This window comes from Liolophura sinensis, chromosome 1 (assembly GCF_032854445.1).
Source record: "Liolophura sinensis isolate JHLJ2023 chromosome 1, CUHK_Ljap_v2, whole genome shotgun sequence".
In the NCBI taxonomy this organism is placed as follows: domain Eukaryota; kingdom Metazoa; phylum Mollusca; class Polyplacophora; order Chitonida; family Chitonidae; genus Liolophura; species Liolophura sinensis.
In genome coordinates this window covers 51,464,047-51,490,576 of record NC_088295.1, presented here as the reverse complement: position 1 = coordinate 51,490,576, position 26,530 = coordinate 51,464,047, and the positions used below count along the sequence as shown (strand labels likewise).

Here is a 26,530-nt window from a genome sequence, read left to right as displayed (position 1 = left end):
CATGGAAATAAGCTGCTGGAATATATCAACACAGTTTGCATCTTCACCTTATTCCATTTAAACTGCGGGGATTAAACGGTGTGCTAAAAGCTACAACTCATTCACTGTGACGAACAATCATTTCACAACTAAGTACTGAGGTAAAAAAAAAAAAATGCACTTGTTCGCGGTTATTGGTGATCTAATGCAACAGTACATCACTCTACCGCTCCTCCTGCCGTTTTGGTTTGGCTTACTTCTGATACGCTAACAGAAATTTCCCAGTTATTTCGTTGGTAACTTATGTCGAGAAGGGTATACTTTGGATAAGAATTGATATTGAGGATATCATTCGTGGCTCGAGTTTCGATGCTGCATAAGAGCAGGGCTGATCGACTATATAATGGATGACAGAGACATCAGTGGAGTTGCAGAATAATTAATGTAGGTTTTCTTCGCCAAGGTTATAATGAATATCGGAATATCGGAATATGACCATCGGAAATTCGAACCGCTCGTGCACTTCTGGGTTGAATTGCACTTGGAATAGAATGGGCTGGATCAATGAGGTTGTATGCGTGAGATGAGTTTGGATGAGCAGATGAGGCTGAAATGCAAGTACTCTTGATGGTAGCAGATAACTGTGGTCAAGTGGTCACTTTGATGAGCCCAGCCTCTGTCTGATACACTCTCTGTATGATGAACCTTGCGTTACAGAAGCGTAACTTGGTGGCATCGAAACCGGAATAGGGTGGGGTGGAGGGGTGCAGAGGCCCTGGGCACCACAGTTTTCAACTTTTGGGGTCCCAGATAAGCTTAGGTAGTCGCTCATACTGTCTGCCTCTCCCGCCAAGGTCAGTCAGCAAGCTTCTGCTTTGTTCGTAAGTTTCCCCTCGGCTCTACCAGGTTTCCTCCTACCATATTTTGAAATATTCTTGAATGAGGCGTAAAACACCATTAAAATAAATAAATACACCTATCGACAAAGGCAGGGATATTGCCATATCCCCGCTGGCCAAGGGCTATATAGCATAGACGACACTGGTCGTCTTCTCCAATGTCTATTTCTTGGTGATAACAAGACGTCCATGACGCATACATGACCATTTACGCCACTGTAAGTGAAAAATTCTTGAATATAGTTATATTAAGAAGCAAATAAATAAATAAATAAATCAGCTCAAACGAATATGCAGCATTACAGCTATGGAAACCTGCAATCGTGCTGGTACCAGGTCGCCACATCCAGAGATAAAAGTTTACAGGATTGCAACTCTACAAATTTTTGCCAAAGTACAAATCTGTCAAATGATTTACCACTCATGTCCAACGTAACATGTTAGAAAACTTTTATTCAATATGAAATGAAAATAATAAAGAAAATCAACAAAATACTATTCTTTGATAAAGTGACGCGTGAAGCAACGTGCTTATGTCGTGTACACCTCACAAAATACATGTAGGCATAGGTTATCTATTGTTGAAGGAATCTGAGAAAGCAAAATTCAACAAGGCAAAAACATTAATAAATAACTGAGAGATTTTTTTTACAAAAGAGTGTACAATATGTTTCTTCTGAGTTGTCACATGGCATTTCTCTATGTTCAAAAGATGTACAAAACTGAAGACAATAAATTGCATCTTATGATATGTTTTGAAAAATGGATACAAAGTAAACAAGACACAAATGCCCCTTTACTATACCTATGAAGTTAAGAGAAATCTGAGGTGACTTTCTAGGCATATCACAGTTCAAAATATTACTTGTTGTACTACACGATAAGCACTCTTATCAAATACTGTCACTGGCTTAGCCCTGGTTTTAGAAGAACGTGTATTTAAGACAAAGAGCCAGGAGGTCAATTCCACACAGCCACTCCTAGCCAAAGCCAAGGTTTTAAACGCTTGTCACAATGCTTTGTAAATTTTGGTGCTGGACGAAATCTGGACAGCATTCATGAGGTGGTCAAAATTTAAATTTCTAAAGCCCAGGAAAGCTTATAAAATCATGTACCAAATTCAGAAGTGGCACTGTGGAATCTAACCCTTGACAGACCTTGATCAAATCCTACACAAATCACATCTAATGGAATTGTGTATACCAAGTTTCAAATTAGTCATTCCAATAGTATCAATTTTGTAAACCAGTGGTTTTGTATGATCATTTAAAAACAGCAAGCAGGTCTGAATATTTCACGTCCAATTGAAATGCCCCTTGCTAACCACTCCTAATGCATGATAGGTTAGACTGAACATGAACCCCACAAGCACTTGATGAATATAATGTACCTTATTTAGTGTTAGAACTTGTGATATGATGACCTTAAATTTTGATCAAAGTGATGATTCTTGTCACAGATATATCAGTGTAAAGCACAACCGTCAAAAAAAGAGAAAAAAAAGAGAGGAATTCCAACAGCAAAATTAATGCTGAAGGTCCTGGAATGTATCATATAGAAATTTCAGTGAAAGGTCACTCTGAACACACTGTTGGTGTCAACTCCCACTTTTGTGAGGGAATGAGAAAACAGTTTCTGCCAGTCATAATAACAAAAATAGCAGGAACTGTTTACTTAAACAATAGAGTACCTTATTGATCAGCAATATAAACACTGATAGGTGGGACTGTCTATAATAACCAAGCAAATTCACAATTGTACTGAGATAACATGGCTCTGCAAAACTACATGGTATTGGGTACATTTTGTAAATTAACAATTATTTTGTATTACTGTGTAAGCATCCGAAATGAAAAGATACATACAACCAATTAACATGATAAATACATTCCAAATAGAAAAGTTTAACCATTCAAATAAATTTGCCAGAGATGGACGGCATACACATACTAAAACACTCCACATATAGAGCTAGAAATTAGTGAAGGCTAGCCAGGGAGGCAGGAATAGGTAAAACTAGATGGATTTCATTTGGATTCAGAGCGAAAACGCTTTTTGATATCATTTATACATAATATATACAATCAGATCTGGCACACATTATAAACACATGTTCTACATGCCAAGCAATACTGAGCAGTGTGTGTATAAGACTTGCACCTCTACACATCATGGATCTCACAGATGACACCACCACATAAGACATTCTCCTGAAATACCAGGCAGTCCACACATGGTACGAGGAACAATACACTCATATATACAGGTAATACATAGGTGTACATCAAGAGTCCTAGTGATTATGTGGCTATCAATACTGATTTGAAGTTGTGAAGACTAATTGCTAGGTTAATGGCAGCTCTATTCAAGCACAGGTTCTGAGCCAGAGGGCCATTTCTCATTGGTCCTCACTGGACAGTGACATCCCCCCTTACTTCATGTGACTACTGAACCACCCCTTGCTTCTCTGCTGCTCACATTAAGTAAGGTATATCAGAGAAAAACACTGCACATATAGATGCTCCCTAGGAACTTAGCTACCAGGTAAACCATGAGGGTTGTGTGGACGGAACATCTGCTGTCCACAGCTCACTCACACACACAAGGACTAACTGCTATGAGCTGGACTATGGCGGGGGCTCTAGGGGCTCAAACTTGGACTGGTGGGAGTCTATCCTATGTAAAAGTTGGGAAGCCACTGGGCAGAAATCTGCCTTCCACATGTCATGCACAATACAGCGCACCTCCTCCTCCATCTCATCATTCACAGACACGTCCATGGCTGCCTCCTCATCTGTAAACAATCAGCAGACATTCTCAAATTACTGCTACAGTGCAATACTCTACAAACTGAATAAAACTCTTTTATTAATGAATGTTTGGTGATTGTGGGCTTTCCCCCAGCTCTGCCTGGTGTCCCACAAACATAATGCTAGCTGCCAAAGTATGACTGAAATGTTCTTTAGTACGGTGTAAACACCAATCAAATAGATACATAAATAAATCAAGTGCGCTTGCTACTGTTTTATGTATCTTTACTCTATGTTGCCATGCACATTATGCCAGGTGCATCATGTCCACCAGCTACAACTTAGTGTATCTTCACTCTGTTGGCATGTATATTATGCCAGGTGCATGAAGTACACTTGCTACGGCTTAGTGTATCTTCACTCTGTTGGAATGTATATTATGCCAGGTGCATCATGTCTGCTTGCTACGGCTTAGTGTATCTTCACTCTGTTGGCATGTATATTATGCCAGGTGCATGAAGTACACTTGTTACGGCTTAGTGTATCTTCACTCTGTTGGCATGTATATTATGCCAGGTGCATGAAGTACACTTGCTACGGCTTAGTGTATCTTCCCACTGTTGGCACATATATTATATCAGGTGCATGAAGTACACTTGCTACGGCTTAGTGTATCTTCACTCTGTTGGCATGTATATTATGCCAGGTGCATGACGTACACTTGCTATGCATGGTTGTGTGTACATTAACTCAATGTTGCCAAGCAGATTATGCCATGTGCATCAAGAGCACTTACTATGACCTTGTGTACATCAGCCTTCACTCTATGTTGCCACGCACATTATCCAGGTGGAAATACCAGGAGCAAAAGGGATAGGGCACACTATACAGGTGAATATACCTACCTAACATTTCCACCAACAGTTCAGACAGCTCCTGAGCTTGAGGGTCACCAAAACAGGCATTGGCACTGTTGATCTTACCACTGTAGTTCCACAGCACCTGACATACCATACTGGCCAGCTGCCAGTCTGTCTTCCCAAAGTCTCGTAGCACCTCCAACAACCTGCCAAAACCGGTTTATGGAAAACGATGACAAACAACTCCATGGAACAAGGCAGCATTTGTATGTGGATTTATTATTTAATTATTTGATTGGTGTTTTATGCTGTACTCAAGAATATTTCACTTATACAACGGCGGCCAGCATTATGGTGGGAGGAAGCCAGGCAGAGCCCGGCGGAAACCCACGACCATCCGCAGGTTGCTGGCTGACCTTCCCACGTACAGCTGGAGAGGAAGCCAGCATGAGCTGGACTTGAACTCAGAGCAACCGCATTCGTGAGAGGCTCCTGGGTCATTACGCTGCGCTAGCGCGCTAACCAACTGAGCCACGAAGGCCCCAGATTTGTAGGTGGAAATTACCCTATGACAACCATGCAACTGAGTCAGGATTAATCATACTACGTGTCATATCATAGTTCGAAATGGTTCAAAAGGGAGTAAATATATGTCTTAGAGGAAAAAACTACATTTCCATGCACCAATATTTGCTAGGGTGCTAATTGCAGCCTGGTTACATTCCACTTGGATTTGTCAAACTGGGCAACAAGCTAACAAGGTTTAACCTAATCACATCTTTGAAGATATGTAGTGTGAAAGAAAAAGTAGTTCCGTCAAACACTTATGCTGACATTTATCAACAAAATGTTTCCTGAACAAAATGAGAATACAGGGCATACAGGAGCCAACTATAAAACCTTAACGATGACAATGACACCGGACTTCCCTCTGTCTTACAATAGCAAAAATTACTTTGTACTGGTAAGCTCAAAAATAATTCCAATTTAAGACACTACCATTCGTGAGATGGTGAAAATGAACACTATTGGTGAAGAAATATGTCGTGAGAAAAAAATATGAGATGATGTGGTTTATTATGAAAGGAAATTAATTATTTTACAAATACAGTGATATAACTCTGTATAACTCTACGTACTTGTTCACACCCCCCTCTCTCTTCAACACAGGCCTCTTCTCTTCGTCAGCCATCATGTTAATAAGAACACCACAGGCCACATAGACCACTTCCCTACTGCCAGAATCCAACAGGGTGATCATCACTTCACAGACTGAAAGCAAAGGCTTAAACTCACACCCAGCCCACAATGATTTAACAACATTCGCCAGAAAGTCACATATAATTATCAAATCTACTGGCCAGAGAAGATAAATGTTTTGTTGTAAAGTTTATTTTCGTTTATATTCTTTAAATCAAATTGGTAAAAATCTGGTAAAACAATACAGATAATTTGATTCTTTCATCACGTAAATCCTGTCAGGTCTACAGGAGTGTTTACATCAGGTAATTTCACCTATAGCTGGGCACATGTATAAACACAGGCACTTTAAGAAACATGCTAAAGGTATTAAAATGGAACCTGTGATGGCAACATTCAAGATTTCCTGGTAAGAAATTAATGAAACTTCACCAAAAACTCTTAACTGACCCTAGAAGATGAATCAGTCCCAATCAAGAAAATTGAAGTCACTTGAAAAATGCTTAACTTAAGGTGAAACACAATACCATGTACATGTCAACTTTATGTTCCACTTACTTTTTTTCTTGTATAGATAATCCCTAACAGTTTTTTGCCTGGTCAGATTACCAAACACTCTAGCACACTCAATCATTGCCTCCATGTTCTGTGTTAACACCAGCTTCATGATGTGGAACAAAGCTGAAACAAAGCATGGACAATCAAAAAGGGATCAATGTGATTTCATGCAGAGAGGTCTTTGCAAAAAAACTGGTAATAAAAACTTCACCATGACAGAATGACCAACAGCGGATAATTATTCACAGTCACATGTCCATTACATTCACCCAAAAGATACATTTCGTTAATCCTATCACTGGGCTATTATTTCCGCACCAGAGTTTACCATGCTCTCATATTTCAATTTGGAAATCCACTAGATCATTACTTTAGTGCATAACTTGGTACAAACAGAACAATGATTGGGTCTCCTTCAGCCCTTCACACCGCTGATAACGAGCTTGTGATCAAGATGCCAGCTCAGTCATATTTGCTTTAAGCACTTTTCACACTCCTACTGGGTTTTCGGAATAGAAGCAAGCATACCTACCATCCTGAAACTGAGCATCAGTAATATTAGAGTGACAGGTTTCCCAGTAGGAGCGTTTCACCTGGATTAAATCCTCAACTTTTAAGAAATGTTCTGGGATGTTTGACCAAAAAAAATGTGGTCTGTGGTAAAGATAGTATGGAGTCTTGGCTATTGATCAGTCAGTTGCAAAAGGTTAGGCAAGATCAGTTGCTGTCATTGCAGGTGTGAGTCAGGCAATTCTGAAAATGTTGTGTTTGAGACTGAACTGACACATGTATGAACTAATGAGGAAGAATGACATAATACAACTCCCACAATTTACAAAAAAGGCACACACAAGTGTAGAAATTTAGTGTATCGAGTTCAAAATAATTCATAATCCCTTCTTACACTTCAAACTAGCAATTTGTTCCATTTTGTAAGGACAAGTATCGGCTCACACATTTCTAACAACTGTTTCTTCTCAAGAGAAAATCTGCATGAACACTCTCTATGATACAATTGTGAGTGACTGTGAACTTACATTCTGCTACTAGGATTGGCTTGGCCATAATGGCACTGGTTTTCACTGGGTAAAATGACAAATTGTTGATGGTGGCCATTATGTTCAGCACCAATTCTTCACTGCTTGACTCATCCTTGTTGTCTAAAATGGACAAATCATTGGCATATTTTGTACAACGATTCAACAACAAACTGTTCACAATCAAGTATCTCATGACCTCACTTGAACAAGGTAACCTTTTCACCAGTTTCACTTTTTTCCAAGGTCAGGAGTATTTAATTTGTACAAAGTTGTGAAAGATGACATGTATACTTTGAAGCACAGATCAGAAGACATTTACCTACATGCACTACATGTATGTAACCACATGTATTTCCAGTTCATGTTTATGTTACATTCAGAGCCGTTTATGTGGAAGTTAAGCTGAGAACCTGGCTGCTGATCTCAGAACTACTTGACAGTATCTCCTTTGGAGACTATTTTCTCCATCTCATTCATCTGTCAAACAAAGCAAGCTTCAAGTCAAACTCACCTAGTACATTGAGGAGTAGATGGAGACAAGGCTGACTGGAGGCGATGAACGGGCCAATGTCCTCACTGATGGATAAATTTGCAATCACTCTCACAACCTTTATTAGCACATCCTCGTACTTGCTCACCTCTCTTATCTCTTTGGCGTCTTCTCCCTCATTACTTTTCTCGGTGGTCTGGGGTATAACCTGCACCAACCATTAAAGTTAGAATATTGTCCCATGTGTATGTGTGTAAACAGGTTGTGTTGTTCTCATTACAACTGGCTTTACATTATTCGTTTCTTAATAACATTGTGTCATGACTGTCTGCGGTATTAACACTTTGAACACAACAACAGAGGCGACGGTTTCAAAGCACAAAAACAGCACCTGGCTAAAACAAATTTCAATCGAAATCAGGATTCTCAAGCTTTCTAAAAAGTATCATACTTATATTTTAAAGAGATTTCACCACATAACATGAAGAACAAAAGGTCAATACTGCACAAATGGCTGGTGTGAATCGAGGCTGGTGTATATCCAATAAAACACTTGGCAATCAGATCCCGTGGCCTAAGCTGTGACGTCGCTTTTACCCATTCACTCCATGAAGTGACATTGAGGGGCCTCCACGGCTCAGTTGGTTAGCGCGCTAGCGCAGCGTAATGACCCAGGAGTCTTTCACCAATGCAGTCGCTGTAAGTTCAAGTCCAGCTCATGCTGGCTTCCTCTCCGGCTGTACGTGGGAAGGTCAGCCTGCAACCTGTGGATGGTCGTGGGTTTCCCCCTGGCTCTGCCCGGTTTCCACCCACCATAATGCTGGCCGCCTTCATATAAGTGAAATATTCTTGAGTACGGCATAAAACACCAATCAAAAAAATAAATAAATAAATAAATGAAGTGACATAAAATAACCCAGAACTACTGCATATTCAATGACTATATCACAAATTCTGTCAGAAAGTAGCATATCATCTCATCCCAAACCACATTCATCTCCCCAGTAGACCCTAGGGCTACTTAGACATGCTGTTCAATTTATACAAATACATTTTTTTGTCGCTGATTTCACCATTTAGTCATCAGTTTCTAAATGACAAATATCAGAGCCAGTGAAAAATTCTTTAGGAATGCCGAAGGTTGACGGCGATGAGAAGACAGCATCTCACCGAACAATGCTTAAACTTATTGAAATCTTATGATATAATTTTTTCTCTCAGGTTACGAGAATTGAAGAATTTAAATGTTGCTCCTTTATGTTTCTTGCGTACGAATGATGATTTTTTTCTTCTGTTTTTTCTTTTATAAAATACAGCAAAATTATTGAAACACCATGTTCAAGATGAGGTGCTTTCGCGCACGTCCGTGATAACTAGGTCAGCACTGCTCTCATGTTAGATGCCACCACCACAAAACTGAAGCCACAAAGTTTAGCGACAGTCGAATGCCTAGATCAGCCTCAGTGGTACTTTTCAGTGGTAGATTTATTTCCATTTGTTTCAGAATTGAGCGTGAACCTGGTTGTCGAACAATCCTATTGAAATTCTGTAAACATTTAATAGGGGTGAAATCACCAGCACAATACCTTCGGGGGCTACGACCTGAAACAGGAATACCCGGCCATGCATCTGCAGGCCACTTAAACTGTTTATGGTATAGCAGGCTTACTGTATCAACAGTTCAGGCTCTGGAAGAAATATCCTTCCAGCACATCCAATTTCTGCGAAAGCTATTTATCACTTGGACCTTTATCGCCAAAGTCCACAACTTTTATCTGCCTTAGGCTACTGCTTAGACTATATAACACAGAAAATAACTTCGACATTAGAGAGCTAGAGTAAACGTGACATCACCTTGCTGTCGATAATAGAGGCGCGCTGAAGCTGTGTTAAGACAAAGTTTCACTAAACTTTTACTGTGTTGGAAAAAAATCTAAATGAATATTTAATGCTGGTTTTTAATACTTTGAATGGTAGTCTTTCAGTGGACATAAACATTAGCCAGGTGCTGTCTTTCACTTTAAAAGTACAAATTACTGCCGGACATACTATAGCATAAGCAGACTGCTTACCAGAATCTGGGATCAAATTCCTTTTAACAGAGGTCATGAAACAAACACTCTCATGCACAAAATCTCGTGTTTTAGGCATTGACACGAAAGCCTGGGTACCACGAAAACATGCAACGGGGAAGTATGTACAGCTGTATTTGTTGTATTTGTTGAATCCAGCTCTGACTTCTTCATCCTATAAGAATTAGTACTGGATATGTCCAAAGTATACATCATGCGTGAAGCTACTTAAGTGTCTTCCTTCTCTTTCGATCCGGCTGATTGTGTTGTTTGAAACTTGTTATTTACAATGTTTCAAGAAATTATCAATATAGCAACCTGAGAGGGAAAGCTGTATTTTTGTGGAATAAGAGTTACATGTTTACACCTTGTGTTGTGTCAGACGAAAGCAAACACAGAGCTGAAGGAGGAAGAACCAGAGCCAGGAATGTGATAATAATCTGTTTACCTTAATCCCCTTCTCCAGATATGTTTTGAATACTGACAGCAAAGTGTCCAGGGACTTCGGCTCCTGGAAAAGTTCACTCCTGGCAAACTCATTTTTCGCTGTTAGATTGCCCAATACAAAACAGACTCGGACAATAAGATCCTGTAGAAAACAAATCAACAAGAATGTAAAATTATACTTATATTACTGAGAAATACACAGCATGGTCAACCGTGTAAAGGGTTCGGGATATCTGGAGGAAATTAATCCATGAAAACTAATGACAAACCTTGGAATTCATTAAATGTGTAAAATGTATGCACAGATCAGGTTGGTTTTCTAATTTGACATCATGTGACACAAAGTTGAACCTGCTCAAAAATTCTGATCAAAATACCCAACATCTGTAACATCAGATTCGAAAAAAAAGAAAAAAAAAATTTAAAATTTAACCGGAATGACGAATACTGTGTGTACATGCACTACATGTATGTCAAATAGATTTAGAGAAATTCTATTCACAAGGTACGCACAGAAATGCACACAGATACACCGTAGGCTTGAATAAAGATGCCCAATTACATTCAAAAGGCAGCATAAAAGATAAAGCCATGTTCTTCACACTGATGAAATCTTGATAACGGTCAATAGTTAGTTATGATTAGTTTAGTGAGCAAATAATAGTATAAACTACTGATGAATTCAATTTACTTTCAAAGATTGCAGAAGATTACACTATACACAACCTGACAAGCAAACACACACCAAGCGACAGTGGTGGGTGTGTCAGCGTGCTTACGTCAGGAGAAATCATGGTGCCCCAAGAGAACCGTATATGCAAGTGGGCATAACATATTACCATGTGATCTACTTGAATACAATTATGTTTAACAACTAGTTAAATAATGAAACAAGAGAATGAATATCGCTTAGGAATAAGAAATAACTACGTACAGAATCCTTAATACCAACCTCTTTGTGTAAATGTTTATTGAGTAAATGTAGGAATGATTTAAAACAGCCACGCTGTTCTGAGAGTGCGTTGCAGCAGTCTGTATGGAGAGTCAGCTTGCTGAAATTACAACAGAAAACATTCTGACCAAACCCAGTACATGTAAACTGCATTTAATCCTTGGGAATAAGAAAACAATCGAAAGACGATTAAGTGGTTTAACCCTCAATCGCATAATAAAGATATATTAAGACTGTTTTCAAGAGCTAATGAACCAGATACATGGACATGAATGAATCCTGACCTAAGAAATCAGGTAAATCGTCATCTTTAATGGTCACAAAATTTTCCAGTACTGCAAACCCACCAGTGAATATGATTTTTCACTAAAATTGTCAAAGCAGTTTCCAGATTTATTTAATTCCCGGTTGGTGCCATGCTTAAGAATACTCCAGTCATCAGGGTGTTCAAAAATGGCAAGAAAGAGGATGCAGAAAGCTGTCTACTGCTGTCCTTTTACATGTAGCTGCCTACTTTGAATACTCTGACCAATTAAATCAATACTAATCATGACATAATTGCTTTCAATTAGGCCGCATAACTTTGAGCTTCTCTCATTCTAAATGAAAACCCAAAATTACATGATGGCTTTCAGATTTAGAAGATGAGTAAACGGGGAAGAGCCCAGGGGTAACCACAGGCAAGCTTACATGCACAGGCTTAAAGACTGTTGTCATACCAACTGGAGCTGGATTTGAACCTGTGACTTAATTAGTCAAGAGAGAGTAGAAGAATTGAGAGCATTGTAGTTTGCAGATACTGCTCTCAACAAAAAATAGGACTTTTCCTATGAGAAAATCTGTGAAATATTAAATCAAAATGCCATAACATTAAAGTGTTCTCGAAGACTGGCCACCTTCTATGGGCTTCCTACTCCAGAGGAAACAAACATAGACACACATACCTGAAACCGTGCTGAAGCCTGTTTTACGCACCAGTTGTGAATATATATATGATAACGACAACAACAACCTTCTACCAAAGTTGGCAGAAGGTCAAAGACTGTACGCTTTCACAAAATGGGGTACAGGACTGCTGCACAATTATGCTGATGTTTGAGAGAGTGAAGAAATGTTACCTGAATGTTCTGGAGCTGTTCAGCATGATATCACTGTCCTGGGCATAGAACTCCATCACCTTACACAGGCCTTCTACAACTCCACCGGACAGAAACTTCTCCCGGCTAGAGCTTACATCAGCAAGGTTTCTTAAGGCTGCAGTCAGCTGTTAGATTCACAAACAAATCCCTTAATTGTGTCCATACCCCAAATACAAATGATTACAACTGGTACATGATTTAAATACGGAAACACCTCATTTGTACAGCTGTCTGCAGTGATATTCTTTGGTTCATGCAAAATTCATGAAATAACTTTTTCACCATGAGAGTAGGGTTTGTAAACTGGTGAATAATTTACAACACTCTCCAAAATAACTAAGACCATAAAAAGTGTAAGGTCAGATATTGCTAAGATTATTTTAGTGCAAATTTGTGAACTAGAAGACAGTGATGCAAAAGAATATCATAGACTAACATACCTGAACTAATATATTTCCAAACTGCTCACTGGCCTTGTTGTTTTCCGTATTCTGCAATATATACATACATATACATATTCTGGGATATACTGAAGAAAGGAGACATTTACCAGAGAACCAATACAAAATATGCAAAGCAAAAACCAACACTTTTATCAAAGCAGATCTAATGGCCGCATGACTGATAACTGATACATTCTACATTTCTTGTTCTACCCCTCAGCCTACATGGATCCTGACATTGTTATCTTTAGGGCCATGGAATAATTCCCAAAACTGACTCTTGTTTAAAGACTATTCTCAATAATGCTAGAAGAGTTATGTCCCTTATTTTAAACTCACGGATCTGTTGCCGGCAGTGAGCAGGCGTGACAAAGCCTCTACTCCTCCTTTCTTTACCAACAGTTTGGCCAAGCTCATGTTACCGCTAAGAAACTTCAATGAGCCAACACAATAGACAAGAGCTTCAGCTGAGGAAGTATGATCCAGACTTTCTATTGTCTCTACTAAATGATCTGAAACGTAAAGCACATTAAGGTTAGGCTAGAACTACAGAGATCCGCTTGATTCTCTGCCTTGTAACAGGGCATGCAATAACCAACATGGTGTGCATATATATCGGGTGGGCATAAAAAAATGGGCCGTACTTTGACAATCATTATCTCTGAAACCCTCTTACGTCAGCTTCTAAAAATTTACACAGCTATTATGTCCTAAGTATACAGACCAAATTTCAATTTCCTCCTTTAAGATTTCTGTTCATTGGACCAAAATCAAAATAGTCAATAACGCATGTTCTGGACCTTTCAAAATGATGTTCTACCTTGTTTTATTTGAAAAGGTGTCTACCGCAGAGAAAACCATATTGATTCAGCAAAATTGTGTCTATCTGGTAGAAGGGTTTCTCTGACACTAGAGCCAGACAATTTTTTCCAGACAACACTTGATTGACGTGTTTCAGACATGTGCAGCGCACACTCTACTCATGACACCTGATAGGTGATGCAATGTGGGTCACCGGAAAGTGCGTTTTTGATTTTCAATGTGAATGTTTTCATTTTAACCCTGTGTACAGACTACTCAAGCTATGACCTTGAAAATTGGTCAGTATATTAGCAAAATCATGCCATTTGAATGTCTTAAGTTGAAAGGGTTTGAACAAAGGATAATAGAGCAATGCAGCATCAAAGTAGGGCCCGTTTTTTTAATGCCCACCCGATATATGAACATCAACTATGGGAAAGTTTGACAGTAACTTGTCAAAGGTCATTGGTTTTTCCCAAGTACTCTGGTATCCCCCATTTATAAAACTGAGTGCCAACATACACGAGAATAATTCTTGGGTATGGTGTTTAGCTACAATCAAATTAATAACTAAATAGATAAAATGTGAGATAACCATAGACATCATTTTAACACAAACTGATCAATTCACTGCACTTACCTAACACATTCCCTTCCATGAACTCCTGATCATTCTTTTCATTTCGACTGACTTTGAACACCAATTTGCACACATTTGTTAAATTATTGCCACTGACTTTCAACTGTAGAAAAGAAACGACAAAAGTGTTACTCACTTAAAATGAAGAAGTACATGTAAGGAAATAAGTAAAAGCTGTGACTGAGACAGGTAAAAGATTTCTCTCTCATTTCTTTCATCCACCCCACTCCTCTAAACCTGTTTTTGATAATCATAGAGCAATATCATACAGGTATTTAGTGATATCATACATCACAAAGTTAGCTGGAAGAATGGAGTATAAAACTTGTGCACAAATTTCCAGAAGGTAGCTTTGGCAGCACCTTGACACCACAGCATAGCTAAAATACTGTCAATGCGGCGTTCAAACAGCTGTACAGTTTCACAACAGCTGCGTCTTAAAAGTAAGGTGAAATGATGAAAACAGAGTCTGAATTCCTTTTCTAAACTGTACAAAAAATTACGGAGTACTAAATTTGCTATTGTACATTTCTTCAGATAATTTGGATACAAAAATTTTCTGTCCTTCCCACTTTTGCCAGATTTGTATTTTGTATTGAGGACTCTTTCAGTTATAGGGGTTACACAGTGTTATTCATCGTTAATTCTTCTAAACCTTGGAAGTAGCCCTCTTCGAAAGGATTGCCTTCCTATCATTTTCATGTTTCTACTCAGTCCAATTTGGACTGGAGTAACTTTATCTCTACTCTTTCATTCCCAACTGTAAACACTCTTTTAATCGGCTGACTGATGACCATGCATTTAGATTATCTAAACCTGTCAGGAAATTCAATAAAAACAGCTTAATCAGCCCCACCATTCTGGAGGTTTTCACTAATGTTAACTGTAGCCGCTGGGTAACCTTTGACACCAATACTGCCAAAAAACAGCTTAATCAGCTTCACCATTCTGGAGGTTTTCACTAATGTTAACTGTAGCCGCTGGGAAACCTTTGACACCAATACTGCCAAAAAACAGCTTAATCAGCTTCACCATTCTGGAGGTTTTCACTAATGTTAACTGTGGCCGCTGGGTAACCTTTGACACCAATACTGCCAAAAAACAGCTTAATCAGCCCCACCATTCTGGAGGTTTTCACTAATGTTAACTGTAGCCGCTGGGTAACCTTTGACACCAATACTGCCAATGGTTGGTTTCTTGAAAGTTTAGTGGAGGAAGTATCATTTGTCCCATTGTGACACGTGGCCAAGAGCGCTGAAAAGTGCATAAAGTAAATTCTACAACTGGGCTTTTTTTCTGATCACAAAGTCAATTCCATGAAAGAGCAAAGAAAACTATAACTATTTTATAACATTAAAATTTAAGCAGGAAACCAAACTCCTGTGACTGGTGTAGAAACCATAGTCTGGTGCTTTGACATGGATGGGGAGATCACATTTGATACTCACAGCTAAGATAATCTTGGCCAGCTGTAATAGAACTTTAGGCTCCTCGGCATCAAGAAGCTTAAACACTGTTTTCAATATGTGTGACCTCTTCTTGCAGTTCCTTCCCAACAAATTCTCACGGTGAAGAATAATATAAAGGCTGTCTGCTAGTTCGCTGATTCTCTCTGTGTCCTTTTCTGGTGAATTAAACAAAATACATGAGAGATGTGATGAAAACAACTGAAACAGTTGAACCCTTTCAGAGAATATCTTTGAATTTGACCCGTGGCCTCCATGGCTGAATTGGTTAGTGCGCTAGCGCAACGTAATGACCCAGGGGTCTCTCACCAATGCGGTCGCTGTGAGTTCAAGTCCAGCTCATGCTGGCTTCCTCTCCGGCCATAGGTGGGAAGGTCTGTCAGCAACCTGTGGATGGTCGTGGGTTTCCCCCGTGCTCTGCCCTGTTTCCACCCACTATAATGCTGGCCGAAATATTCTTGAGTATAGCGTAAAACACCAATCAAATAAATAAATAAATCTTTGAATTTGGATATACATTTTTTTTCATGATAAGAGTTTAGAAGAAAATATTCATAGTGGAATATTCAGGTTTATTTTTCATAAGCTTCCACTAAAGATGAGGTACACCAATTCATCAAATTTGATAAAATGCACAAGGGACACAGAAACACAAAAACTCCAAAGATGTTCGCTTCGCCTTGTGAATTCTCAATTTTAACCAAGCCGTATATGCATGTAACATAGGGTACTGACTTGATATTGTAAATTACCGTTTTCTATACAGCATATACGATAGCCTAATACAAATTTAAGATGAAATGTTTCTGTTTCCACTCCTCTTCCAATATAACCCAAAGTTCTACTACTTGTTGTTGTTTCTTTCAAATTAAAAATGTGCAGCGTAAATGCTTCCTGTTTATGGAATTCCTCAACTTGGCACTCACTTTTACTCAGGCACAGCATTTCCTCTACCAAAGGACCAATGTGTTGTGTGTAAAAGAATTTCTCCTCTGGGGTTTCCGCGGCATCTACAAAATTCAACAAAATCTGTTAGGTCACAAACAGTTGATGGTTGGTTTCTCTAGCACAATATTTATCACAAGAATAAATGATGCAACAAGGCTTTTTTCTGCCAGGTATCTGACAAAACATTGGCCAAAGGTGTACAATTTCACCTAAGTTTACCACACAGACATTGGGTTTACTTACTGAAGGCACATGCAATAGACCAATAAAACACCATACAAGTTTGCCTGTATCATCAGCACTTTCTACACCTTGTGCTAATCAATGTATTTCTTGGATCTTATGTCTTTGAATGAAAAAGCAAAATTGTACAATGTGGATCAAACTTAGTCTGTAATTCTAGTTCTGGCATTAAACTAGGTGTACCACATCGCACAACATCTCGGCAAAGACAATTCCCTCCATTATGCCAACTGCTAACAGCAAACTTGGTGTGTGCATGATTATACTTATAACACTGTATCGTGGCTGTTACCTCTTCTAGCTGCCCTATCAAGGTAGGCTTTGGCAGTCCAAACGGAGAACAGATGCAGCCATTGTAGAGTCAACAATGGTAGTCAACTGTCAATAGTGCATGATTTTGTGACAAAACGACTTCACATCCACTGATGACAGAACTACATGCATTATTGTTGTCCTTTATATTTGGGGTGATAAGTATGGGGGGAGGGGGTCACCTATCGTGACAGTTAAGCAGTGGGTGCCTGAGAAAATGAAAATCAATATTTTGTAGGCTTATCACAAAACTGAACTTGTTTCACTGTTTTCTTTTTATACCTGATTCATGATAAATGCACTTTTAAAACCAGTATGTAATTAAGTACTACTGGCCTAGCTACTGGACATGCTCCTTGACACAGAGTTGTTGTCTGGATTTAAGAAAGAACTAAGTGGTCAGATGTAAGTGGTGTTTCATGAATAGTAAGGATCTTTCATTACACATGTTCTTGATATACAATATGGTATGTAGGAGAACAGGGATCAAACGGTGACTCACAAATACACAAACTGTTTGCCTATACCCAACTAAACACCACGCTGTAATTTCTACTAACCTCCTGGACTTCTCTTGCTTCCTCCACTGCCAGCTCGACTCTCTCCATCTTTACTTGCACTGTGGATAATGCAGAGAAAGTCAGTTTTGAAAACTGACAAGGCAAAACATCTGCCAATCTATTCATTTTTTTCAGGTACACCTCATAGTGCCCAAGTACAATTAGTAAAAATCAGAAAAGATACATTTCTATGCAGTGTCTCTTCTTTTGTGTACGGATCAATAGCTTGAGAACAGTGAACAGCTTAAGAACTTCACTCAACTTAGAACTTTAACAGACAAGGTGAAATACAACTTGTCATTTTACATTCCAAAAGTTTCATAAAGTTGCTTAATAGCATTCCAGTATCATAACAATGTTGTCAGGTTTGTGGGTGGAAAAAACATAAAGCAGACTCTAAGGTACATTTAAGTCACTCCATATAAATATGTAACAAAGTAAAATATAAAGCTGCAGCTATGAAGTCAAGACAAATGCACTGTATGTAACTTTTATGAACAGCTTGTCACAGTTTGCCTCAAGATTAAAATGGATCTATAAACTCAAGAAGAAAAACAAACTTGTAAGATATTTTACCTTGTTGGGGGACTACGGACAGCGGCTGCACTAGCCAGCCTGGGGGGACATTCCTTTCCATCTCCTACACCTCTTTCCTCCACAGACACATTTTCTGTCCTCTCTTTGGGGCCACTGTGCACGCGTCTAGGTCGGTCTGTACTGTTCGTCTCCTTTATCGTACACTCTGTGAGAGAAAAATAAGAAAATATTGCTGCTACATCTTATACAAACAAGGAAATTGGCAAATTACCTGTGACAAAAAAAAGACTCATGACATTAATTTAAATCATGGACACCTGGATTCACATACATAACAGTATTTCTGCTTACGTAACATTTTGCCCCTCCAGGTGCAAATTTACTTGTCCCACCGAAGTTTTGCAAGTTCCTGGTTATTTACTGTTCTGTATATATGTGCAGAACACACCCCGAGAGGTTAATTAACCACTTGATGCACGTTTTTACTATTAAAAAGGCATTCAGAGAACACCGGTAGCTCACCTGATTGGGCAGTTCAAGAAAATTGCAGAAAGTTTTAAATTGTTGCAGTGGTAAAAGACATCACTGTGAGCAGTGGTAAAAGACATCACTGTAAGCAGTGGTCTTTGTATGCAAATCGTCAACTGCATTTGGCAATCAGTGTACAATGGGTGGCTAGTGCAACTCTGTGGCCGGCTGAGTAAATGTTGAGCTATGGCAGTGAAAAACTTCCTTGGGGAGAGTTCGACCACCAACTCGCTGAAGTGATGTTTAATGTGCAAATCGCTACCCACGATTGGCTATCCAGTTTCTGAAGGTGACCACTGCAACCCTATGATTGGCTGAGCAAATGCTCAGCTGACCAACATTCACTGCCTACATGTAGGTAGATGGTTTAAACATTCTGGCGGAGTCTTGGAAGGAACAAGCATCAGTCAGTGTCATCATGGTCTTAAGTACCTGGTACTAATACAGAGGTGAAAAGCTTCTATATGTATACCTGAGAATATGAAGTCCAAACAATAAGTAAACTTTTGACAATCCAAAAATATGGTGGAGTAAGCTTCTCTAGCTAGATGTTTGCATAAGAAACTGTAACTGTACATAAAAGGCTTACAGAAATCTGTGTTAATGGAAGAACAGAGTGAGTCCACAAAACAGAATAATGATAACAAATCTGGTAAAATCACTAGCTAGATGTTTGCATAAGAAACTGTAACTGTACATAAAAGGCTTACAGAAATCTGTGTTAATGGAAGAACAGAGTGAGTCCACAAAACAGAATAATGATAACAAATCTGGTAAAATCACTAGAAGATTGCAAGTAGGCTTTCAAGAGAAGATGTGTTTCCTACAAAAAAAAAATTTTACACACTGAAAGTCTATCACTGAAAGTCTATCATCCAGATGTACACACCATTCATGATCCCTTCAACTGGAGAGAAAAACAAGGTGCAAAAAAAAGGTGCAAAAAAAGAAAAAATGACTTGCTCTCACTGTCTGTTAGAGCTAAAAAAAAAAGGCTTAACCTTCCATGCAATTATGTACACTTACACACCATACAATGTATCTTTGGCTAAGGAACTGAAGACAAAAAGCTTAACCTTCCAGCTAATTATGTAGCTGTAAGGTTAAGCTAAACACCATACCTTAGACTAGGGAACTGAAAACAAAAAGCTTAACCTTCAGTCCATGTATGAACGCCCAACACACAGGAGCTAAAAAACAAAAAACTTGACCTTCCATCCAAGTATGTACATCTACACACCATTCCTTAGACTAGGGAGCTAAAAAAAGCTTAACCTTCAATCCACGTATGACAGCCTATTATACAGGTGTTAACCAAAAAAACTTAACCTTCAATCCATGTATAAGAGACCATTATACAGAAGTTTAACAAAAAGCTTAATTTTCCATCCAAGTATGTACATTTACACACCATTTATTAAACTAGGGAGCTAAAAAAAACAAAGCTTAACGTTCAATCCATGTATGAGAGCCCATTATACAGGGGTAAAAAAAAAAACTTTTTCTCACTTTCCCCCACTCTCACAATACTCTCCATACTTAAAAAAAAACCACTGTTGATTTCTTCAGAAGTTTGTTCTAAGTGTATCATTCTAAAAACATTATCATCACTTCTCCCTTTGCTAACTTTAGGTTTTGACTTTTATGTATCTGATTCATGCCCTAATTAACCCTTATTAATATTCATGAAATAAGGTAAAAACAAAATAAAACATTTTGAGGTTTGAGAAAACTGACCTTCGCCAATGGATCCAGTTCTAGAGCGGCCTGTCACTTCTCCAGCTGTACTAAAACTGTCCACACTATTGGAATGTTGGAGTCTGGAACGGCCATGTCCGGAACCTTTGCGTGATACAGGACGGTTAGGATCTGAGGGGGGCTTGGGGGGCAATACCTGACCCTCAAAATCCCCTACCAATGGTGGCTTGGGAGTCTACAAAACCACACATATATATATGTACAAGTACACCTTTACTATGACATTTATATATTTATTTATTTGATTGGTGTTTTACGCCGTACTCAAGAATATTTCACTTATACCACGGCGGCCAGCATTATGGAGGGAGGAAACCAGGCAGAGCCCGGGGGAAACCCACAACCATCCGCAGGTTGCTGCAAGACCTTCCCACATACGTACTATGACATTTGACAGGAATAAACACGCAAAAGTGTTGGATTCAAACATGTATTAACTATAAGAAAGCCAGTGTTAATGGGTGATAGAAGTACCTAAGGAGATTTTGCACAGTTTGTGTGAACACCCAAGTAACACTGGTCACAGGCAAACTTATGATAACAGAATCAGAAACACCTTCTAGTGCCTAACACCAGGTCTGTTTAACAGAACATACATTTAAATAGTGAAAGACAATTCACACCAAAGGGGAAAAGCTTTATTGGATTTTTTAGTGGATTAAGCATCATTAATTTTAAAAACAAAGAAACTCATTCTGTGTTTCATAAACTTTTCACCTATTACCTACAATATTAAAGGACAAACTAAAGCTGTAAGCCTAAAGCTGTGGCAACAGACCTAATCCAAAGATATCATTCTTTTGTTGAAAATCTCACAAAGCCTATGAACTACTCTTTTAGGCAACAAACCCAGGAAAGCAAGCATTTGAAGCAGTTTGAATAAAGCCTGGAAGTGTTAACTTTAAGCACCTGAAGCGCTTGTAAGTAATGGGAAATACAGGTTGCTATCACACAACTAATGCCTGAATGATGATGACAAAGGAATAACGATACTGACGTCTCCAGATCCTACGGTCTTTGAAAAAACACAGTTTCATTGAAAACAAAACTTGGCCAACTTACATGGATTGATGAGGTTTTGTCTTCAATCAAAGGGCCATGAACTCGAGTCTACAGGCATAAATGTTTAACTTTCGTTGTACACACCAAGTAACACAATGCACTTTTGTGATTTTTTTAATCTCAATAACTTACAAACTTACAATGTCAAATATCTAATAAAGTAACTGATTTAATTTCAAGTAACCATTCACTGACACAAGCCACTGCATTGATTAGATCATGAAAAGAATAACAGTTGTTTACCTTAGGAGGTGGTTTGTCTAGGAGAATTTTCAATGTCTTAATATTATAAAACAGAATCAGCTTTCTGAAGTAAAGTAGTAGTACTTAATACTGTACATCTGTCTGACACTCTAATAATCATGCTTTATCTTGAACAATAACCCTAGTAACATCATGCCGTGAATTTTCGTGGTATGATCGAACACTTTGAGCAAAAAAGCAGAAGAATCCACAACTTAGAACATAAAATTTACATCTGAACATGCTATAGCATTAGCAGACGGCTTATAGGAATCTGTGATAAAATTCATTTCAATAGTGGTGATCAAAAAAATCCAATTCATCTCGTGTGCTCTTGTATTTTTAAGCACTGATGCAAAAGTGTGAGTACCACAAAAACATGTGGCGGGAAGTATTTGAGTAAACTGATCCAGTTGTTTAATAGTGTATTAAGTGACTTAAGCCCAGTATGAACATTAGTTCAGACTAAAGTGTCATTTGCTTTGGTACTGTATATTAGGATGAGTCTGGTATTAAGATTTAAGCCTGGCTAAACTTTAATACACTTTTGAACAACTGGCCTCCATAGCCCAATCTCACTAGTGGACAAACCCAGAGTATAAAATATGAAAAGGAACAGATGGAACACTGGCGAGAAAGTTTTGGGTAAACTAGAATTGATGCACAAAGATCATAGAAATGTTGCAGAAACTGATATAGGTAGGTATGGACAGCATAAAAGGAACCAAGAATAGCTTAAAATCCTTATCTAATAATAACCATGGGTACAGCTATCAAGTAAATTTCATAGTTTTGGTTAATTAGCAGAGATAAGACTTTAAGAATATTAGTTTTGAGCAAGTTAAAAATCTGTGTTTCCAATGAGTAGTACTGTACATTTAAGTATTTATTTGTATACATACAGTTGTGCGCCATATTCAAGTATATTTCACTCAATATAAGACTATTCTTATACATGTTCAACAGACCTGCTGATCTATTTATTGATGTAGATATTAATATCACATGACATCTACTATGGCATAATATTTATTCATCAATTCGTAAACACATTCTTACACAATATCAATTTCATCTATAGGAAGCATATCAAGGTACAATGTATTGAACTCAATATTTAAACTGAAAACTGAAATATGTCATATTGAAGAGCACCTGTATATCTACAGACAGAATACATGCACATAGAAGTCAGAATTTATAATGACATACTTACATGTTCTAAAGGTGTTAATCTGGTACCTGACACTGGTCTAGAGTCTGAGCCATCAAAATGGCGGGCGCCCAAACTGCAAGCAAATTGTAGGTGTTAGCTGACATGCTTGGCTAGTTTATATTGATCATCACAATGATGAAAGAGAGAAAAAAAAAACAAATGTGGGACAAACAAACAGGAAAGAGTACTAAAAGTAATCTTCATTCTTCACTGCTTAAAATTTTTGGACCACATCAAGCTTCAATGTCATCTACAATTTTTTTTGTTTTGTTCTTTTTTTCATCCTAAATACTGTATTGATTGTTGGAATATCTCTCTGTTTTATACATGAGCAGACATTACACTAGCAAATGTTCCACCTCATGCAAATGTGACAACACAAGTACAAAAACTTAGTTTCACTAGAACTGGAACACTATCAATATGGTTCATAAGACCACCAAGAATTCACGCAAATTCATGGCACAAGTAAACAAAAGACCTATAATTGCATTGTAAATAGTAAAATCTTCAAATCTTAAGTGCAGGTGTCTATTTTACAGTTCATGATTATGACACTGAACTAAGTTTTATAAATACAAAATGTGTTTTGTCAAAAGCTTTCTTATTGTTAGTTTACTATAATGACCTAAGGATTCAACTAGTCTTCTAATGTACACAATTTTTCCTATACGGAACATGGGCATCTCAAAACCGAATCATACCCTCTGAAGCTAGCCTAGCTGGTATTGCATAATCATGGGCTTGAGGTAATCTCCTGAACTCGGTGCACGCCAAAACATTTCCACAAGCTAAATTCAACTAATGTAAGTTTCGTCCACTTTACTTTTAAATACAACACATTTAGTATCCCCTGCTCATATGCTCATATCAGAAGAAACTCATGGCCCTTAGGCCCCTCACAATCAGCATGTTTTGTAGGGAGGCTACACTGCATACATACTACATACAATAACCCAAAATAAAGGTTACCCAACAATCTAAACCTTTCACGGCACTATACTTGCTGAATGGTCTCCCATGGTCATTTTGACTATTGCTTGTTTCTGTTCCTTGACCCAAACTGCCCTATATTTCATTTTCAGCTTGGAAAAATACAAATGCTTTTTATGTAGGCATTTCACATTAAAACAGCCCTTATTTATCGCATGAAGACCAACTACGGTGTAATATTGAACCTTTGCTTGAACTAGCCACATGTTGGCAAACAGTTAAGATGAAAGAGCTGACAGCTCAGAACTCTCTCACTTTTCGTGCATGTTTTTCTGAACATAAAGCTTCTGTACTTTTCAGTGCTATCTGAATCTAGATAAAGGTTGAAATACCTGAATGCACTTGGCGGCCGATTTTCTGGAGCACGGCTACTCGAAGGTCCAAACAATGTTCGGTTTTCATCTCTTGGAGTAAACGGCCTTTTTGTCTTCAATGATCGCAGCGAAGTACGAGCTTCATTGATGATTTTGGAGCTGGTGGGTAAGTTTGAAGGAGCCTCATAAAATGGCCGTTCTTTGGTCTTTTTGTTTGGTTCCATATCAATTCTTCAGCATTATATTCCAATGAGAGCTTCTCCAGATTGAAATCTGGAGAGACCTATCATGAAACAAAAACACATGTATACTGGTAAACACATGTAGTATGTTATGTTAATACATGTGGCTAGTTTTGAATAGCAACCAGGTTTGTACCATACAAAAAGCTTTAGAGTTGTCAGACATTTGTCTAGTGTATACAATATGGGCGAGTGGTTTAGGCCATCCTTAAAAAATTCTTTGCTGGGGATAGCCTGACTGAAAAATAAAAAATAAATAAAAATCCTGATGATAACTTTTGGGTTGGATACTGCCTTGTTGGTCATGTTACGCTCCAAAAACACAGTCACGGCGTATGAAATAAAAAAAATTATAAAAAATTACCCATTAATAATATGTTTCACCAGCCTGCTGGGGCCAGTTTCATGAACTTCACTTAGCTAGGATAACGAAACAGACACTCACATGATAGCTGCAAGCCTTGACAGGAACCTTTATAATTAATTTTTCTCGCTCAACTGAAAGGGCAAATTGTTCTTTCTATTCTACATCCATGATGACTGATGAGACTGGTTGCATGGTCTTGTCTTGTTAGGTTGATTTCCGTATCTTTGTCGCGTGGTTGCGAGATATTAGCACACTTAGCTCGCCATGACAGCAAAAAGTTATTTTGGTGCGGAGTTCCAAGATTTAAGTACACCCGACTCAACATGACAGCACAAAGCTATTTTAACATGAGAGAAGGAAATATTTTTGTGGATTTCAACAACAGTTTGACTTGGGAATGGATCTACACTCGCAGGAATGGTAATAAAGGACATATTCTCTTTCATGCGCACCAGAAATTGGCGCACGCAGCCATTTTTGAATGGATTTAATGGCCCACTTTGTTCCGCAAAGTGCCTTTTTGAATGAACCTACCGCATTTTTGAATTCAACGATTAAAAGTTGAGGCAGGTAAATATCTGAAATTGTTAAAAATAAACCTCAACGTTTAATTTAATTGAAACAGATCATGTCAAAATCAATTTAAAACTTATAATGAATAACATTACGTTGACATCTTGGAATTGGAAATGCTAAATTATAAGCTTGCTCATTTTTGTATGTTTTTGTCTATTCACCAGGATCATTTTACCTTTCAATCATGACGTTTTCAGAAGATACTTGACACAAAAATCGTAAGATTGGTATGTATTGAAATCTGAGTACTGCACAGCAGTGCATTTAACCTATGGTGCATTTCTTCTCTCTGCCCATATGCAGTATACAACGTAACCGAAATATCTAGCCTGTTATGATGCAGGGCATGATAACTGTCAGTGACGGTCACCAAGTTGTCAAGTGCGAGCATGCATTTAACGGTTTTAGTGTCAAAACCTTCAGCGAACATGACACTCTCACCTTACCACACTATCGTAACTCACCAATGCAAAACGTTCCTGGATAGTGTGTCGTCTTCGCAAATTCAATGACCCTTCACCGTCTACTCCGATATATGTCAAAATTAACCACAATTTAACTAGGAATGTACGTTTGTTTTCGTCTTGCCGACACCGTCACGCATGCGCATTTCATAACATCTGCTGATCCCGTTTCCTGCGTCAACAAGCGAGAGTCGGGGCTACCGGCCACTGTAAGGGAACAAGGCCCCTGTCACGGGGCCTCTCCAGAAGTGCTGACATCAGCAAAAGCGTTATTCTCAGCCGCAAGTTTAGGGAATCCTTTGGGGCCCAGTCAGTGACTGCTAGTTGTACCTTGTCCGTATGCCGTATCTTTAGATGCCCAGACATTGACTTCATCATTTTGTCCCTATGCACTATCTTACAAAGGGGTCCATTCAGTGACTCTCGCACCT

At 38.5% G+C, this 26,530-nt stretch overlaps 1 protein-coding gene across 1 annotated transcript; it reads right to left on the bottom strand.

Annotated features, from left to right (window-relative positions):
- Positions 1–2,379: 2,379 nt before the first annotated feature.
- Positions 2,380–26,234, bottom strand: LOC135479623 (armadillo repeat-containing protein 2-like). The gene is made up of 21 exons (XM_064759516.1): positions 26,100–26,234; positions 24,469–24,733; positions 23,144–23,216; positions 21,685–21,732; positions 20,602–20,797; positions 18,376–18,541; positions 17,800–17,858; positions 16,663–16,746; positions 15,719–15,894; positions 14,271–14,373; positions 13,169–13,341; positions 12,827–12,877; positions 12,366–12,511; positions 11,248–11,347; positions 10,297–10,437; positions 7,798–7,972; positions 7,284–7,406; positions 6,247–6,369; positions 5,628–5,760; positions 4,534–4,694; positions 2,380–3,672 (listed from the first exon to the last, which is right to left on the bottom strand). Exons 2-21 carry the CDS (start codon positions 24,672–24,674, stop codon positions 3,506–3,508), a joined length of 2,604 nt encoding a protein of 867 aa, XP_064615586.1. The 5' UTR covers positions 24,675–24,733; positions 26,100–26,234; the 3' UTR covers positions 2,380–3,505.
- Between the last annotated feature and the right edge of the window lie 296 nt (positions 26,235–26,530).

What these genes read in the sequence shown, in the direction of transcription:
- LOC135479623 (XM_064759516.1), bottom strand. Translation starts at nt 24,674, where the DNA reads ATGGAACCAAACAAAAAGACCAAAGAACGGCCATTTTATGAGGCTCCT. An exon ending in CGGCCGCCAAGTGCATTCAG is followed by an intron (nt 23,217 to 24,468) that starts GTATTTCAACCT and finishes ATTTGCTTGCAG; the next exon opens with TTTGGGCGCCCGCCATTTTG. An exon ending in TTATCTATACAAGAAAAAAA is followed by an intron (nt 5,761 to 6,246) that starts GTAAGTGGAACA and finishes CTTTGCTTTCAG; the next exon opens with TCTGTGAAGTGATGATCACC.